This window comes from Xyrauchen texanus, chromosome 32 (genome assembly GCF_025860055.1).
Source record: "Xyrauchen texanus isolate HMW12.3.18 chromosome 32, RBS_HiC_50CHRs, whole genome shotgun sequence".
Taxonomy (NCBI): Eukaryota; Metazoa; Chordata; class Actinopteri; order Cypriniformes; family Catostomidae; genus Xyrauchen; species Xyrauchen texanus.
The window spans coordinates 9,527,916-9,547,804 of NC_068307.1; the positions used below are offsets into that span (position 1 = coordinate 9,527,916).

The 19,889-nt window shown below is 40.9% G+C and overlaps 1 protein-coding gene across 5 annotated transcripts in view; it reads left to right on the top strand.

Moving 5' to 3' along the window:
- Window positions 1-19,889, top strand: part of LOC127625642 (plasma membrane calcium-transporting ATPase 3-like) — a 177,312-nt gene that overhangs the window by 143,656 nt on the left and 13,767 nt on the right. For all 5 annotated transcript variants that reach the window (XM_052100938.1, XM_052100935.1, XM_052100937.1 and 2 more), the window contains 3 exons: window positions 2,336-2,547; window positions 2,988-3,095; window positions 17,208-17,390. In XM_052100938.1, coding sequence (XP_051956898.1) covers window positions 2,336-2,547; window positions 2,988-3,095; window positions 17,208-17,390 — 503 coding nt within the window. The remainder of the gene's footprint in view (window positions 1-2,335; window positions 2,548-2,987; window positions 3,096-17,207; window positions 17,391-19,889) is intronic.

Genomic DNA, 19,889 nt, shown 5'->3' on the forward strand with positions numbered 1-19,889 from the left:
TGCTCAAAAAGGGGTTGTATATCCAAAGGTTAAACAACAAATCCTCTTAAATTAGAATATTCTTTTGTAAATTGGAACCTCCAAACTAAAATTACAATATTATCATATTTTTGCTTACCTGTTGGTTAAACTGGTGAACACAAAAAAAAACACTAGGTTGTACTGTGTTTTCAGGGCGAGGATATTTCTCATAATTGCCAGGTTGGGGCAAGTTATCAAATTTTTTGGGGGGCAAGTTCTGGTTTAATGGTTTTGTATGTTGTGGTATCATTTTTGCTGTTATACCCCTTAAACTAAGGGGGGTGCTATATTGTGAAAAAAATGTTATGCTTAAAACATTAAAGTCTCTGTATACATAAGGCAGATCAAATGGGGGTAGAAATATTTATAGAAAAATAAAAGTCATACACATTGCACATAATAAGACAAGTCATATATCAAATGAAAGCTCTCACGTTCAGGAATGTAACTGTAAAGATAATTTAATTTAATACAGTTAATAACACAGTTCGAAAGATTTTTAAAAAGAATCACAAAATGAAATTTTATTTCTGTAAGTCATCAAATACAAATGTCTCTTATATGTTCCAATAACTACTGCTGTATGCCCCAAAAAGCCAAATGTTTTATATCTGCTTTTACCTTAGGAAGTTCTTTAAAAACTGTGTTTTATATATATATATAAGATGTCAGAACAAAATATGCCATCCATAATGGAAATCATGCAAATCAAATGATCAGAAAATATGTTTTTGACTATTGATGATGAAATTCGCAAAGAAGAGGATCTCAGCTTTCTAGTGACTTCTAGATTGAGCTTCTAGTCTACTCAGAGGCTAAGATATTCAATGAAATAACAAAGGACTGACTGTATATGGACGAGCACTCTGAGGGCTAAAATGAGTTAGAGCGCCACCTACAATTCAGATCTGTAAATTGTGATGGAATTTGATGGGGGGAAAACAAATATTTTTTCTAGTGCTTTCTGCTACCCAGGAGTATAAAATGAGACTTTTCAAAGTGAGGTTGAGTGAACAGAACCAGAATTAAATGTTTACAAAGTTGGGACAACAAAAATGCTTTTTTTTTTTTTTTTTTTTGCTATGTTTATCATAACATGGTAACATTTTTTGCAATTTGTCCAAAGTATGTGTATGTTGAGCTTTTAAAAATGAGTCAAAAATTGCAGACAGCGGCCCAAAAATACACCTGATTATAAGGGTTTAATTAATTTTGTTTTTCATTTTTGTTTTACTGTTGACACTTTGCTGCAAAGCCTATAATAGGCTGTTTAATGGCTGGTTTCATTTAACTCTTTCCCCGCCAGCGTTTTTAAAAAAAGTTGCCAGCCACCGCCAGGGTTTTTGACAATTTTCGCTAAACTTTAATGGCCCGCAGAATATTTTCTTCCATGAATATATGAAGATGCTATATATCAAAATAAAGATCTGAGCCTCTGCTTTTAGGCAAAAAAAAACCGATTTTATTTTATCTTCATTTGTTCTTTTTTATTGCCACTTGAACAGAGGTAGGTTTTGTCAAAAACAACATTTCGGACAAAAAGCTGAGAAAAAGGCATTTTTATCAAACAAGTGCTTTAGTATTAGTATGGTGTTCCACTTCACGTTTGAGACGATCGCAGTCTGTTTCTTTGATCAAAGAGTTGCGTACTCTCTCAAAACATGCGTGCGGGTCTTCCTTACCGTATACCACCTAAAACACGGATACCCGGAAAATTCCGTGTTTGGCGGGGAAAGAGTTAATTTACCACATTTAGTGTGACAATGTGCCCACTTAAGGCATACAATTTTATTATAGCTAAGAATTAAAAGTATAATCGTATCATGAGAAATATTTATTTGAGTAAAATGTGTTGTTCTTTGTAAGGAGTTAATTGCCTCCATTTCAACTTGAGTGAAAACCTGCCACAAATAGGCATTATTACTGTAAATCCTGGTTTTAAGCCAGCTTGTGTTCCCTGCTTGTCAAACAGATCACATCACAGACTAGCTAAAGCCCTAAAGCATGTCACAGTGCTGCAGGATGGATCACTGTAAATGTTCCCATGTTGTGCTATTGCCAACTAATTAGACAAGTTTAAGTATATCACAAGTTTACCTTGCCTGTGGATTTAGAAACAATGACACAGTAGACCCCAGTCTGTGGAGTTTGAAAATACTTTTTCATCTCTCTCTCTCTTTGGGCATTACACTTGACTGAAATGTATTTTTTAATTAAGGAGAACATGTAGTATTTTGTGAAAATTTCCTTAAGAGCCGAAAACATACAACACTGTATGAATTTAATTACTGAAACTATCTTGCTGTCCCCAAAGGTGAGAAGTTGTTCAACATTGATAGCGGCCGTAACACCCCACTCCACTCCCCGCCATCTGAGCACTACACCATCATCTTCAACGTCTTCGTTATGATGCAGCTCTTCAATGAGATCAATGCCCGCAAGATCCACGGCGAGAGAAACGTGTTTGAGGGAATCTATCGGAACCCCATATTCTGCAGTGTTGTTCTGGGAACCTTTGCTCTGCAGGTAAAACATAATCACAAAGTTGAAAGTCAGTTTGATAGATTGATTGACGAGGAGCTGTTTAGTCTTTGTCACTTACCAATATGCACACTCCTGTAACCGCAAATAAATCAATTTTGTAAAAAGTTGCAACGTTGCTTAGCATGTGTAATCGGCCTAAATTTAGGTTCCTAAATTATATTACTAAATTATTGTGTTACTGTTAATAATAATCTTTATTTTCAATTGAACATTAATCATATTGCCACCGTTTTATAAATGCAATAATCCACCTGAGGCCATGGGTTACAGTTGTTTTTACCATGATTACAGACAAGCACTCCACTTCGCAAAACAACACCGTCTCAATATTGTGGTCTCAAAATAATTTTAACTCTTAAGCCTCTTTTGGCATATTGCTTTATTAAAGTTGAAGTGGACTAATGGTATATACTTTGTTACAGATTGTTATTGTGCAGTTTGGAGGGAAGCCATTCTCCTGCATAGCCCTCACCATTGATCAGTGGCTCTGGTGTGTGTTCATAGGGGTTGGCGAGCTGCTCTGGGGTCAGGTAAGGCTAATTCTTATACAGAGTATCTGCGAGTTATTAAAAAGTATTACATTCTCCTTTAATATAGCAGCTGCACACTGCCAAGTTTAAGGGACTCAGTCAAAGATGCTGTGTTGCATGTATCTAAATGAAATGATGTAATACATCAGACACTCCTTTAAGTCAGGTCAAGGCATTTTTATTTGTGTATCGCTGTTCACAATGCACGTTGATTCAAAGCAGCTTTACAGAAAATCATGCTGTAATGTCTTAAATCTGGATTTTTCATCATTACTGCAGAAACAACATAAAATTCTTCGTCATTTTTGGGCATACAGATGAGTGTAAGTCATCATTAAAGACTATAAAGGGTCTACCTTTATTTGTGTACATTCACAATAACAACAAAACCATGTGCTTTTGTAAATTAAAGAAAATAAAAAGAGTGAGCTGTAAGCAGTCTCTGTGTTCATGAGCATATTTCTGAAACTCGTCACAAAAATGAACTGAAACACCGCAAATACTTATCACACAAACATAAAACATATGTCTAAAGAAAGCTTAAAATTTAAAACAAATATTCTCCTGCAATGTAATCTGTATGAAACAAAGTGATGTACAGTTTTCCTGGCCCAGCTAATTTATCTCTAATGTGATCCCACCTACCAGCAGAGTGCACTATTCATACGGTAATGTACTGAGACGATCAATGCAAATGGTAAACGACCCCGACTTTGTCTTAAAAACAGCAAGTTCGTTCATTTTTCTGTGCGTTTGAAAGACAGCACGATGCACGATACAAATGAGAAAACTCCTGGATAGTGACGAAGAGTTCACATTTTCCTCAGAAGAAGAGCAGGACGCCGATGAACGTTTGTATTTTGAAGAGAGACTTTTAGTTTTAATTAGTTGACATGCTATTTTATATAAACATGTACATATTTTACTAGTGGGACTGTTTCCTCACTTGCCAGCCAGGATTCAGAGTATTGACATTTGAAATATGTCCTAATAAGCAAGTTTTAGTTACATTTTAAATGCTGTTTCAGCTAAAGCAGGTATTTAAATTGTATGCTGTATGATATAAATATGATATGTAATATGATACATTTTTAGATTATATATTTTATAGTGTTTATGCTGCCTCATTATCATCAACAAAGCTTGTGCTTGCAAATATGGGTTCAGGTGTAAATGAGTAAAATGCACTTTAAATATGCCCATATTAGAAAATCAGCATATTATAATGATTTCTGAAGGATCATGTGACACTGAAGTCTGCAGTAATGATGCTGAAAATTCAGCTTTGATCACAAATCGCATTTTACAATATATTCAAATAGAAAACTGTTCTTTTAAATTGTAAAAATAGTTCACAATATCACTGTTTTTACTGTATTTTGGATCAAATAAATGCAGCCTTGGTGAGCAGAAGAGACTTCTTTTAAATGGTAGTGTAGGTCTAAAATTAAGTAAAGTCTTTATGTAAAGAATATGTATAGTCAGATTACTTCTTTTAACTTAAAACTTGATTTTGATCATTAAGTCTCCTCATATTCATTCTCTTTCTGTCACATTCCTCATTGATAGGCCCAGGGGAGTGGTCGTTTGTCTCCTCAGGTGTGAATTACAATCCATATTCATGATAGTGCATGCCTCCTCGCATATGACCTTTCTTAACAGTAAAAGTGTCTAACAAAAGTTCAATTACTATATTGTTTTGTATGAATGGGTGATCAGGATGATTTTCACATCATTTTGTAGCAAAAACTCTAGGCTACAAGATCCAGTTATCTAAAGGCTTGTGGACAAATGCTTAGTATGCTTTTATGGCCTTATTTCAATGACTTAAATTTATTTATTTTTTTTCAAAAACCATGCATAAACATTATTTTCTCAAAAATACAAACATGTACACACATGTTGCTCACATATTATTGTAGCCCAGTTTGTGCTGAATACAGTGTTATCAGACTTTAGCCATTAATGTGTTTTTAAGCAACTGAAAAAAGCACAAATGTCAAGGCATGTCAGAACTTCTTCAGGGCCCAAAACACCTGCAGACCCCAGAGGGTTAATGACCTTAAACGTTGTTAAATTATGTAAATTAACATGTGTATTGTTAATTGTTGTATTTATGTGTTTAAAGCAATATTTCCCTGGTTAATCCCACTATTTAGTGCTTTTTGTTTTTTAAAAACATTTAAATTGAAAAGCCATCAAAGAACTTAAATGTTGTTCAATTAAACCTTGTAACAATATGTTTTTGTGTGTCACTAATCAATTAATCAATACCTCTTTTAAATCTCCCAAGCCTTTATTTCTTTTAATCACAGCAATACTTTATAGGTATTATAGGTTGTCAGAAGAACGCATTTACAGATGACATAATGAGAGAGAGAGGGAGAAATGCACAAGTTCTCAGTGGTGCAATAATGAAAACGTCATGGCAGAATGCTTGAGCGTGGGTGATGTAGAACATCTTTAGTTCCCTCTTCAATCCCACTGGGAGGGCAGGGAAGGGGGAGGTGGAGCTGTGTGTGATTTCAAACCTGTGGGAGGGATAGAGGGAAGCAGGCAGACAGTAAGTTGAGAACGATTGCAACCACCTCAAAGTTCAGCTCTCAAAAAGTTGACACTAGTATGAACTCAGCAGCACAAGCGATTCCGCATCAGTGTGAGAAATGTTTCAATATTTGAAAATACATTTCAATTGCATTTGTTTACCTTTTGTGAGGGCTTTTTTCCCCTAAACATTTAAAAACATGGTGTTATCCATTTATGCCAGATACTTAAATGGAATCACTTAAAAGAAAAGTTCACCCAAAAATTATAAATCTCTCATCATTTACTCAGCCTGCTGTCTCAAACACTTTTTTAAACTCATACAAAGATTTTCTGAGGAATATATGATTTTTTTTCAATGGGGTTCAAAGTGTTCAAGCTTAAAAGAGAACATAAACACATAAAAACATAAACATATTGTAAAACTTTACAATAGTAACAATTATACACAAACAAAGAACATCTTGGGTTATTTAACTGTAACCCTTGTTCCCTGAAAAAGGGGAACGAGATGCTGCGCATGATTTAGCGCTTTGGGAACGTCTTTTAGGAGTGACCAGCTGTGATGTGTGCAACACGTCAATGAAATTGACTGGAATTTATAGCCTCTGCTGGTGACATCAGGATGGGCCAGTACCAGGGGTTATAAATAGAGGTGCATCGTCAGGTATTTTTTTTCTGAAGAGCAGTCCTGGGGCATCCTCCGTGCGGCAATGAAGCGCAACATCTTTTTCCGCTTTTTCAGGGAACAAGGGTTACAGTTAAGTAACCCGAGACGTTACCTATCAAAAGCTACACTTTGATGCTGCGCTTGATTAAGCACTTTTGGAACGAGAATACCCACGCCGCCACACTGCAGGATGTCTGGACCACTCACGGTTGTGTAGTTTGTGTTCACAAGAACGCGAGAGGTCTCAGACATGAGCTTTGATGTTGACTCAAGGACGTAAGAGCCCGTAAGAGTGGCATGAACATCCAAACTATAAAATCTTATGAATGTATGTGGAAAGGACCAGCCTGCCACATTACAAACATGCTGTTGAGGGACACCTCCAGTCTAAGCTTTAGAGGAAGCGACCCCCGGTAGAGTGAGCCCTGATACCTACTGGCGAAGCTTGACCACGTGCCTCAAAGGCCAGGGCAATAGCATCCCTCACCCAATGTGAAATTGTATGTTTGGTGGTCCCCCCGTTATGGCCCCCATGACAAACGAATAGTTGCCCTGACTTACACCACCAGCTAGTGCGGTGGACGTAAGCCTGAAGGGCACGAACTGGACACAGTCTGTGAAATTTATCCTGATCCGGCGTTGTAAACGGCAGAGGACAGGAGGCCTCAAGAGTGACCAGATATACGGTTGAGAAAGGAACCTTAGACAGGTAGTCAGGATGTGGATGCAATATCGCTTTTGCCATTCTTCAAATCAAATCACTTTATTGTCACACTACTGTGTACACAAGTGCAACAGTAGTTGAAAGTCTTGTGTGCAGTTCCGAATAACATAGCAGTACCAATTACAATAAACAACATATTTACACAACACTATTTACATAACAAATGTACACATACTTACACAACACAATATACAATGTACAGTAAACAATACACACAATATAGAATACACATACAATAAAAATAAGGGTATGGGTATATAAAATATATATATATACAGTTGTTGAATTGGGGAGAATATATTTGACAGTCCAGTGTGTGATACAAGATGATAATTAATAAAGTGCAGTGCTGATTGTTGATTAGTGAGAGATCAAGTGTTCAAAAGTCTGATTGCTTGGGGGAAGAAGCTATCATGTAGTCGGCTGGTGCAGGTCCTGATGCTGCGATACCGCCTGCCTGATGGTAGCAGTGAGAGCAGCCCATGACTCGGGTGGCTGGAGTCTCTGATGATCCTCCAAGCTTTTTTCACACACCGCCTGTTATAGATGTCCTGGAGGGAGGGAAGCTCACCTCCGATGATGTTTCTGGCAGTTCGCACATGGGCTCAGGGCCGCACATGGAATGGGCACTGTGGTAGGTCCTGCCTCAAAGGGGAGGAGCTGTACAAATACAGCGACCAGGGCAGAGAGGGCTCTGCTCAAGTGAGACACGGGTCTACCGAAGGGAGGTCGTGCTGTGGAAAATACATCGCAGATAATCGACACCTGTGGAGCATTTTACCCCAGTACAGGGCATGTTAGCACACGTACTGGGTCTGACTATGAATTCCTCCGCTGAATTCGCGAGCCAGAGGGCTAGGGAGGAAGGACATCCAGGTTCGTGAACTCGCATGGGAGAAAAGAGCGCATGACTTCACCTCCTGGAGGGGTACAAGCGGTTCACCCAGCCAGCTGCCCCGCATTAGGCATTGAGGTTACCGGGATGTGAGTGGCTCGCAGTGACCTGAGTCACCGCTGACTCCAGAGGAGGAGGTGACGGGCGAGTTGTGACATGCGATGAGTGTGTAAGCCGCCATGGCGGTTTATATACGCTTCTGTCGCCATATTGTCTATCCAGACCAACATGTGCTTGACCTGGATCAACGGCAATAGCCTCCGCAGGGCGTGGTACACTGCCTGCAACTTGAGGAAGTTGATGTTCCAACACAGCTGTGGTCTTGTCCAGGAACTGACTTGGAGGCATCTGTCATAACCATGACATGCTTGGACACTTGCTGTCGGGGGACTCCTGCCCCCAGAAATGCAAGGGCTGTCCAAGTGCTGAAGAAGTGACGGCAGGCTGACGTGATAGCCATGCAATGTGTACCGTGGAATCATGCCCACCTCGGGACTCGAGTCTGAAATTAAACTTAGGAAAGGTCTGTGTCGAGGTAAAATCAAGATGTGAAAGTACGCATCCTTCAGGTCTACCGCCGCAAACCAATCTTGATGCTGGGGGCACACCAAAATGTGCTTCTGCATCAGCATCTTGAACGGTTCATGCAAGGCCCACTTCAGAACTCGCAGGTCCATGAGGGCGTGGCCATGAGCGACTCCAAGAACCAGTCATCAAGCAGCGAGTGCTCAGTGGCGGGTGGAGGGTTCCACTCAAGCCCAAGGCTCCACGTCAGCCTCAGACTGGGCCAGCACATTCAAAGGCGCTAGCCCAATTGAGTCCTCGGCGTCCATTATCACCACGGTGCTCTCCAATGCAGCGATCGAAATCTCATCCATCTCGCAAGCTCAGAAAGAGACATTAGGCTGGCACTGAGGCAAGCTGCCTGTCTCATCCCAGAACTGGATGGGAACAGACAAGTGTGCTGGAGAATGAGCGGTCCGTGTGCTATTACCCATTGGAGCCCCGAATCGCCTCCAGCGTCAGTCGGGCCGGCCTCTTACCCATAGGTAGAAGTACCAATGCGGGGGACGGTTGAAGTGGGTTTCCCCCGAAAGAGAGTAAGCCGTGACCGCAACGTTGCCATGGTCATGTTCTCGCAATGAGAACATGAACCGTCCACGAACACTTCCTCAAGGTGTTTATGGCCTAGACATGTGAGACAGCGATCGTGTCCGTCAGATGTGGAGAGATAATGACCGCACCCAGAAACTACACAAAGACGGACGGGCATCTTTAAAAAGGCATTCATGTCAATGTGTTTGCGCTTATGAGGCACGCCCTCTTTCCTTGGGGGAGGGCGTGCCCTAAGCCCCGTCTGCCGGCAGGTCATCTCCGTCTACCTGGACGAGGGAGGGGACAAGGGGAGGGAAAACAAAATAATTAAACTGGGGGGGGGGGGTGCTTCCTGTAACAGTGTAGTACCCCCCAAAAAAACACTGTAAAATTTAAAAGAGAGGGAAAAGGGCAACGCAGAGCGGCAGTGAGAGAGAGATGAAAAAAAAAAAAACCTACTCGCCGGTTCTCCGATACACCATCGCATGGTCCTCGATCACTACTCCACCCTCTCAGGCGGACGACAGCCGCTTCTCCCCGGGCAGACCTGAGTCAGACTCACGACCCCCGGCGGAAAGAACACCCCTCCGCGTTCTCGCCGACTTGTGGGGACTCCTCTCCGCCCCTGGCAGCGGCCCTACACTTCCCTCCTCCCCTCGTGGACGGCAGTCTTCCATCGACCCCTCCGCGTTTCTGGGCGATGGCAGGGCTCTCCTCCGCCCTTGGCAGCGGCTCCATCACTCCAGGCGGTCGTGGAGTCCAGTCCCCACTCGCCTTGCAGACGGAGGGCGTTCACCGCGTCAGGGCGGTCGGTCTACTCCCTCCCCTGGGTGGACAGCAGTGTCGAGGACTCCGCGACGGGCATCCCTCCTCCTTCCCGGGCTTCTGCACCAGTGTAAAGGGATCAATGGAAAGGAGGAGGCAAGAACCGGCTTGTCAATATAAATAATAGTTTAATATAAAACTTAAAAGACAAACACACACATATGACGGACATGTCCGTAAACTATCTCTCTCTCTCCCGCACGATCCTCTGCAGTCGACCTTTATCCCTCTCGGGAGGCTTGATTAGTCTAATACGGGACCGGGTGTGTAGGATCATGACCCGGCCCCGCCCTCCGCCCTGCCACAATAATATAATACATTATAAATTATATATAATTGACTGGCCTTTATGTTAGATTCCAGTCTTGGTAGATTTTGATGTTAACTCCATTTTCAATCACGTCATATTAGCTAAACATTCACTTGCCTCTGAGATAGTGAATACATAACAAATCTGACAGCTACAGTGTCTGCTAAGTCACTAAACCCATAATTAGGCCTAGGAGATTATTATGAAAAATATCAAATGCTACATAACATATTAAACAAAAAACAAGAAATTTCCTTTTCTCATTTGAAATACATGGGGTATATTTGTCACTTTCAGTGGCAATGTTGCCCTGTGCCCTGGTTAATATATGACCTTGTTTACCATAAATATTAATGCATCCTCCTCTGCGGCTTTACAAACACACATACAGAGAATGATGCTTTACGTCATGTCATCAAGAGAATGAGGAAGTTACCAAGTAAGGGTAAAGCCTTTTGAGCTCCAAGCCGTGTGCTCCTTATGGCAGTTACATCACACATAAGCCACTCCCTTCTGTGTCATCAGCTGGTGTTTGTGCATGTGTGTGTTTGTTTGTGCACATATAAATGTAACCTATTAAGCCAGCTGCTGAGAACTTAAACATGGGCATGAGCAGCAGTGGATGTGTAAAATTGTCTCTGCTGCCTCATTTTGAACAACTTCAATAGAGGCACTGCAGAGGAGAGGCACAGTTTCCAACTATTTTAGAGCCATCATAGTTACAGGCTGCAGGAAATAGTATGTGTGTGTGTGTGTGTGTGTGTGTGTGTGTGTGTGTGTGTGTGTGTGTGTGTGTGTGTGTGTCTTACAGAATTCTATTTTGCAGTGGGGAGCCTATTCACTAAACAAAATAAAATTACTAAAAAAAAGCTGTCAAAATGAATTTGTTAACCCATGTGATTAATTAAACATTTTTAACACGTACATTTTTTCTCAATCGTGATTAACACACATACATATTTTCACATTAGATTCTGACATTTTATTCCACTCTGTGTGAGTGCTGAACACTAGTTGGAATAGGGCAGAACATTTATGCGGTGTCCAGGGTCAATACTCTGATGCACAAACCACAAACACACACAACTGTAACCCCTTAATTTTTTTACAAAACAAACCCAGATGTGATTTGTGATAAGCCGCATTCTCACAACCCGCTGGAGTAAAGTATCAGAATTTCCCTGGCATCACGTTCAAGACCATTCGGATGAAGTATCATTAAGTGGACAGTGCCAGCGCTAAAAGCAAAACAAGACTAAGAGTTCAAAGCGGCATTTCATGTAAATGTGACTTCATGATTGCTATAGCAAAGTGGATAGCCACTATTAATTTTGTGAAGGATAAGGGTTTAAGACATGTAATGCCCCTTGCAATCAAAACGCAAACTACAAGACTAGATATTTCAATTAGTCAACGTTTAATGTTACTTGAATTGGTGCTATTTTAGTGTGTTTCTAACTTTATACTGTGGAATGCTTCGTTTCAAATTGTTTTCTTTTTAATGAAGGAAATAAATGCATTTTGACAGAAAAAAGGGATAAAAATTTGCAAACTTTAGTGTAACACAGTTAAAGGATGGGCAAGGGAGGAGGCGAGAACCAGCTTGTCAACATAAATAATATTTTAATGAGAAACTTAAACCAAAAGCACAAACAAGGACACAAACACACATGACAGACATGCCCGTAATTCTCGCTCTCTCGAACCATCGTCACCGGCCGCCTTTATCCCTTGCGTGCCTCATCAGGCTGATTGGGGACCGGGCGCGATATTCCGACCCGGCCCCACCCCCCTCCGCTCCACACTCTTCCCGGCGTTATCTCAGGCCAGGGTGACACCGGCATGACGTACATCCCCCCCCCCCCATCCCTGGGGCGGGGTGTATCTTGCGTCCTGTGTGGTCATCCCCGCCTTCCTCACCCTGGGAGGAGACAGGAGGGGAAGACTACAACAAAAAAAACAAATCAGGCGAGGGAAAAGGCCAACACGGTGCAACAGAGAGAGAGAGGAGAGAGAGAAAAAGCTCACTCACCGGTTCTCTGATGTACCGTCGCGTGGTCCTCGTACACTCCTCCACACTCAGGTGGACAACAGCTGCTCCAACCCCGGGCGAACCGGAGTCAAACCTTCGACCCTCAGCGGGCAGAACACCCCTCCGCTTTTCTGGCAGCAAATGGGCAGCAAATGGGACACTCCTCCGCCCCTGGCAGCGGCCCTACCGCTCCGGGCAGTCGGGGCGTTACTTCCCTCCTCCCCTCACGGACAGCGGTCTCCCTCAACCTACTCTGTCACCCGGCAGATGGCAGCGGCGCTCCCCAGGGTGGACGGCAGTGTCGAGGACTGTCTCCTCCTCGATTACCTCTTATATTTGAGAAAAGGCCAACGAGAATTGGCGAACAGAATTTGCATGCCCTTTCCCCGGACATACTGTAGATGTCTGCTAAAGAGGTGCCATTGCCCACGAGGATGCCACACTCATTGTAGAGTGTGCTCGAGCCCGCAAGGGGGCATATCCTTGAAATACAGCCGTATTTCCAACAGCGTATGCTCTTTAGAGGTGAGTGGAACAGCAGTGGGTTTTACTCAGCTCCTTGAAACACAACCGCTCGGCTCCGAAGAAAAAATCTGAGAGCATTTTTACAAATATGTACTTGTTTATATAAAATAGCATGTCGTTACAAACACGCAGAAAAGTTTAGTTGTGTTGTGTTTACATTAAACCTCACGTCGGGGGCGTTTACCTTTTGATCGTCTCAGCACATTACCATATGAATAGCGCGTTCTGCTGGTGGGTGTGATCACATTAGCTATAATGAGTTCAGCCAGCTGAAACATGTACATCGCTTTGTTTCATATAGATTACATTGCAGGAGAATATTTGTTTTAAATTTGAATTGTTTTATTTAAAAGTAGACATTTTAAGCTTTCTTTAGACATATGTTTCATGTTTGTGTGATAAGTATTCGCGGAGTTTCAGTAAATTTTTGTCACGTGTTTCAGAAATATGCTCGCGAACACAGAGACTGCTGAAAGCTCACCCTTTTTATTTTCTTTATTTTACAAAAGCACAATATTTTGTTGTTATTGTGAGTGTACACAAATAAAAGTAGACCCTTTATAGTTTCTAATGATGTCTTACACTCATCTGTATACTCAAATTATGGAGTATTTTAAGTGGTTTCCGCTGTAATGACGAAAATATTCAGTAGGACGCGTCGACCCCAGAGGGTTCACTACACATTGTCCTATAAACATTCAGCCAATGAGTAAGATGTTACTTAAGTAATCCGTCAGACTATATGTTTTTGCGTGCAGCCACTGAAGATAACCCAATAGAATGATGTGTTGTATCTTTATTGTCTTTTAATCATTTTACAGTACTCATTCTTTTTATCTCTTCAGATTCAGACTGCAAATCATTTTATAAAAAAATGTTTTTAACCACAGCACTGTAGATACTGTAGCGGCACCTCTCTTTAGCAGAGCTGAAAACACTGTGTAATATATGTATATACGGAGTGGTGGTGGTGTAGTGGGCTAAAGCACATATCTGATAATCAGAAGGTCACTGGTTCGAGCCCCACGGCCACCACCATTGTGTCCTTGAGCAAGTCACTTAACTCCAGGTTGCTACAGGGAGATTGTCCCTGTAATAAGTGCACTGTAAGTCGCTTTGGATAAAAGCGTCTGCCAAATGCGTAAATGTAAATAATATATATATATATATATATATATACACCGATGAGCCACAACCGCCTAATATTGTGTAAGTCCCCCTCTTGATTCCAAAACAGCATCAAGATTCCAACAGCTATTCTTCTCACCACAATTGTAGAGAGGGGTTGTCTGAGTTACCATAGACTTTGTCATTTCGAACCAGTCTGGCCATTCTCTTTTGACCTCTCTCATCAACAAGGTGTTTCCATCCGCAGAACTGCCGCTCACTGGATGTTTTTTGTTTTTGGCACCATTCTGAGTAAATTATAGAGACCATTGTGCGTGAAAATCCCAGGAGATCAACGGTTACAGAAATACTCAAACCAGCCCGTCTGGCACGAACAATCATGCCACGGTCCAAATCACTGAGATCACGTTGTTTCCCCATTCGGATGCTTGATGTGAACATTAACTGGAGCTCCTGACCCGTATCTGCATGAGTTTATGCACTGCACTGCTGCCACACGATTGGCTGATTAGATAATCACATGGATGATTTTTGGTGTCAGACGGGCCAGTTTGAGTATTTCTGTAACTGCTGATATCCTGGGATTTTCACACACAACAGTCTCTAGAATTTACTCAGAATGGTGCAAACAAACTAAAAACATCCAGTGAAGGTCAGTTCTGTAGATGGAAACGCCTTGTTTATGAGAGTGTTCAGTGGAGAATGGCCAGACTGGTTCAAACTGACAAAGTCTACGGTAACTGAGATGCAGGTTGGCGCTGTTTTGGCGGCACGAGTGGGACCTACACAATATTAGGCAGGTGGTTTTATTGTTGTGGCTGGTGTGTGTGTGTGTGTGTGTGTGTGTGTGTGTGTGTGTGTGTGTGTGTGTGTGTGTGTGTGTGTGTGTGTGTGTGAGAGATAGATATAATGTAAATATTATCAGTTGTATAGTGGTAAATAGGTTCATTACAAAACATGGGAACATACTGTCAGTAAATTAACTTGCAAAACGTTTAGTCACTCTGATTTCCATCAGACTCTTTATGTCTTTCAGCATACAAAGAACATGATGATTGAATGCAATTAAAATGAATGAAAACATTAAATTTGTGCACCACACCTTCCCTGTGTCCCATTCTAGGAAACCCATCCATAATCCCACCGCTGTTTCAATTAATAATTGTTAAGCCACGGTTGGCTTCACAGGGCTCTACAGTGCGAGTATTTCACTCGCATTTGCCCCTAAAAATAGACATGTGCGAACTGGAAAAATTATTTACGAGCACAGTGTGCGAATAAAGATTACAAACGTAACCCCCTCCCCCCTTTTTAAGATAATTTAAAAAAAATTACAAGACCCACATTCCACAAGCGGCTTGTGCCAACCACAGTAGAGTTTTCTGTGATGACGCGGTCCAGTCAGAGAGAGAAAGGTGAACATTGGAAAAAAAAAAGTAGCGGTATAGGCGACATCGCATTTTATTTTAAGCGAAAAAGAAACGAGGAGAAAAAGGGATTTGGCGAGGGGGATTCGCAAGGTTCAACTAATGAAGTTTCTTCACAAGGTTTACCGGAGACGGCTAACGTTAGGGATGCTGAAAACAATGTTAGCGAAGCTACCATGACCCCAGCTGTCACTTCAACGTCCACTGTAGCCAGTGGAGTGAGAACACATATTCAATGCAAATTGGCTCAAAATGTTCCCATGGCTAGAGTTCGAAAACAACGTCATGTTCTGCAAATATTGTAGAGGGCAGAAACAGGTGGGCATCTCGTCCTTCGTGTCAGGAAACCCTCATCTGAAATAGTGATGGGCCGTTTGCGATCGAGTCAGCTCTTGTAGGTGAACGTTATTAGCCGGCTCGCACATCAGAATCTATTTATACAAATATTTAAAAACAAATTAAGATACGAATAATCAAAAGATTTAAAAATAACGAAAAAACAAATTAAATAATATAGGCCTCAATTCTCAAGCGCACACATTAGTTCTGACCGTCTGCTCAGACTAAAAGCCTCACCTGTTGTTCCTGTCAATCAGACACGCAGTGTCAACCAATGAACCAAAGATGCGTGAGGGAGGGCGGAGCCAACTTATGTCGTTCAGATTGTATTTGAATTGTTACATTTATATGCACTTTGTTTATATACATTGAAAAGTTATACTTTAAATGCACACGTGAAATAACATCCTTCTTTTTACATTTATTTCGATTTGTGGGATGCTGCAATTTTGCAAATTATTTATTTTTCTTTGATATGGTGCATTATTCTTTTATCAGTACCGCCACTACCTACATGCATACTACGCAGTTTACGTAGGGCATCAACTCCCTAGGGGAGCGCCATCTTACACTAGGATGGCACCAGAAAGTCCACCGGCTGCCCTTACTCGTTCGCTATACGTTATTCAAGGACACGAAAGCAGTTGCGGAACACAGACGATCGCTTCACGCTCATATCACGTGTAGGGCATCGATTTGGCCAGCGGTGGCCCTGTCTATTATGCGGTTCAGACTGTATTCATTTTGATTGGTTAGATTTATATGCACTTTGTTTATATACAATAAGTTATACTTTAAATGTAAATGTTTAATGGCATTATTTTTCGTAACAAATCAATGCATTTTTAATTACATTGTGGTTAAGGTAGAGTATAATTTCATTTAATAATTTTATTAGAATTGTTTTAACACCAATTTTGAAAAGAGCCGGAATGCCCATCGCTAATCTGAAAAGAGATAGTATAGCGAATCATAACATCTCACAGCGGCATATCCAGTGCTCTGGATGAGACAGGAGAAACCATCAGGCTCTGTGTCAGCAGCCTTGAGGAGGCAAGTGCTGCAGTCTGAGGAGGAGAAGAGGAAGCAGCTGAAAATAAAGATAAACATTGCATACTTCATTGTGAAAGAAGAAGAACCTTTCATCAAATTTAGGCTGCTTATCAGACTCCACCACAAAAACTGAGTTTACATGAATCCCACATACGACAATCTGTGGAGATGATTGGTAAAATTGCTGACATAATGAGAGATCGCTGGCTGACCGCTAAGTATGCCAGACGGTCAACATACAAAAGCAGCTAGACAACTGATATCCTTTGATTCTAGTAGGCATGGGTCAATGTGTGATTTGGGTGGTATGTGCTGTTCCACAGATGTGTGTCCCTTAGTACACGCACACACTCATACACGCAGTATAAATATGTATGTAATAAATTGTTTGTTAATCAACTCTGTATTTAATTTTCACTGTGCTCCTAAATTTTTTTGTGTGCTCCTAAGTTTTTTCATTTAGGAGCGCATGTACTCTTGAGAAAAAAGTTAGCGTAGAGCCCTGCTTCACTTGACCCTGTTGTTTTCCCCTTGTCCTCCACCAGCTTATATCTGCCATTCCCACACACCACCTCAAGTTCCTGAAGGAGGCCGGTCATGGCATCCCCAAGGGTGAGTTTCCAGAGGAGGAGCTAACAGAGGGTTCTGATGAGATTGACCATGCTGAGATGGAGCTGCGAAGGGGACAGATTCTGTGGTTCAGAGGACTTAATCGCATCCAGACCCAGGTAAGCTTCTCTTTGCTTCTAACTTCAGCCTTTCATGTCTGTCTCTTCCAGCAAATTACCTTGAAGAGGGTAATGGCATACACACAAGGGCAATGACCTACATACGACCCTGTCCCTGTAGGTCTTGTCTGGAGAAATTGTCTTTGGTCTTTGGCAGCTAACTGTTAAAAGTAGTATTTTATCTGCATTTATGATCTGATCATTTCAGGACAGTCATTTAAATCTTGTATTGCAACTCTATATGTATTTACTAGGTGAGGGGGAAAAGGTGGGTCTAGGTGTTTCACAGACACATCACAATACTTTTAATACAGGCATCTAAACCTTGTACATGCTCTTAGTATGTTTACCAATAACCCTTGTCCTTTATTTCAAATGGTACATGCATCTGATAGGGATGAGGGGAAAATCTATTCAACAATGTGTTGTGATTTCTTTCTGAAACAAATCACACAATAATGAGAATTTGAAATGCACTTCGCATACACAGAAAAACATATTACAGGTACAGACAAGTGGAATATGGTCTGCAACAACTCAATCTGCAGCATATACAGTATACCATGTAAAGGTACACTTACACTGTGGTGTTTGTGCAAACATATGCCATTAGATCAGCCAAAGTATTTTTATGTAAACTTGAATTATATCAGGGATCCAAACTACTCACCATTTAGCTAAAGTCACCTTTTCTGAAGCTAATTTGTCCAAATTGTTTGGTAGAATTTTCTACATTTTACTTATTAAAATCACTTGAAAGGGTTACTTAAGCTTAAACACTTAAAGCTTTCAATTCAACAAAAATAGTTAAATACAACAAACACATTAACTGAGAAGATACATCTGGAACCCCCACTAAGACTTTCATAGCTTTTTGTCTCTCATGAGTTTGCATCCCTCTGTATGCAAAGCTTGTCAATGATTTGCACCCCTACACTGTTGCTGACAAATTGAGATGCATCGAGAATCGCTTTACTGCAGCACTGTGGCCCGAGTGTTCTAATGGGTTCATTGTGGAAAACCATCTCCCTAAAGACTGAGCAGGGACTTGGAGAAGACACGCATGAAATACCAGTGGGGTAGCCCGTTTCTCTGTAACAATATGCAGAACCTGCCTGGAGATTTCTGGGGACTAAAAGGAACTCTGCTAACAGGGTTTTGCATACAAATCATATTGGCTCTGCCTCCACACTCTTTCATTGGAAGATGTATGAGAATAAGACATTGCTTTTTACTCTGTTGATGGAGGGCATGTGGGAGGATCTCCTTTCAGTTTCCATTGCCTTCATACATGACACAGTGTTGCTTCTTACTAATGAGTGGATTCCATGAGCGGATTCACAGATGCATTTATCTGGATTCTCCAGGAGTGTCTATGCATTTGTGGGGAAGGATTCTGTGAAGGCTTTTATGAAAATATTCTCCATGAAACACTGTGGAAAGGGCATTAAACCACCCATCGAAGAGTGCGAATATATTCCACAGACACAGATTTATCCTTCTGGATTTCATTTGTTTCAGTGTTTCCTAAAAATTTCAGCTCTTGCAGCTGAGGGAAACAGGGTTTAATTTATTATTGTACCCCCCTTTAATAATGAAATAAGTCTCATAGAAAATTGGTCACAACAGTTTTATGTTATATTATTAATATTTTCTTATATATTATGCATATATTAGTAACAGTTTAATTTTTACATTTGTTTAATAACAAAAAATGTATTGCAAAAGTGTATCTGCTGCTAGCTACACGTTGTCTTATGAACAATGAACAACACAAAGCAATTTATTCAGTCAAGGATTCATCTTAATGTGCACTTTGTGATGGGGCCCACTTTTCCCTCAAAAGGAAATTATATCAAAGGCAGTACTGTATAATACTAAATAAAAATTATTATATAATAATGGTTATTATTACTACAAGAAATTAAAGAAATATATTACAATTGTATTATAAGAACTAATAATAACTATATTTATATTATTATTATTATTATTATACAAATAATGTTTCTCTAATTTCTTACAAAATGTTATTAACATTTTTTGATGAATCATTCAGCCTTCACAATGCAATAGAAAGATGAGTTGTTTTAATGTCGAGTGGTGGTGGTGTAGTGGTCTAAGCACATAACTGGTAATCTGGTAATCAGAAGGACGCTGGATCGAGCCCCACAGCCACCACCGTTGTGTCCTTGAGCAAGGCACTTAACTCCAGGTTGCTCCAGGGGATTGTCCCTGTAATAAGGGCTCTGTAAGTCGCTTTGGATAAAAGCATCTGCCAAATGCATAAATGTAAATGTAATGTTATTTTGAGGCATGCACTCTTTATCTCATCACATTTTATTCAGACTACAATCTCAGAACTTGGGTGTAACTTTTTGCCGTGGCAAATTTTTTGTAGCGGCAGAGCACCACTGCTAAAAATTGGTATAGGAAACACTGATTTGCTTGCCTACACTTCGAAAAACAACATATTCACTGTACCACAATCTAGTTGTT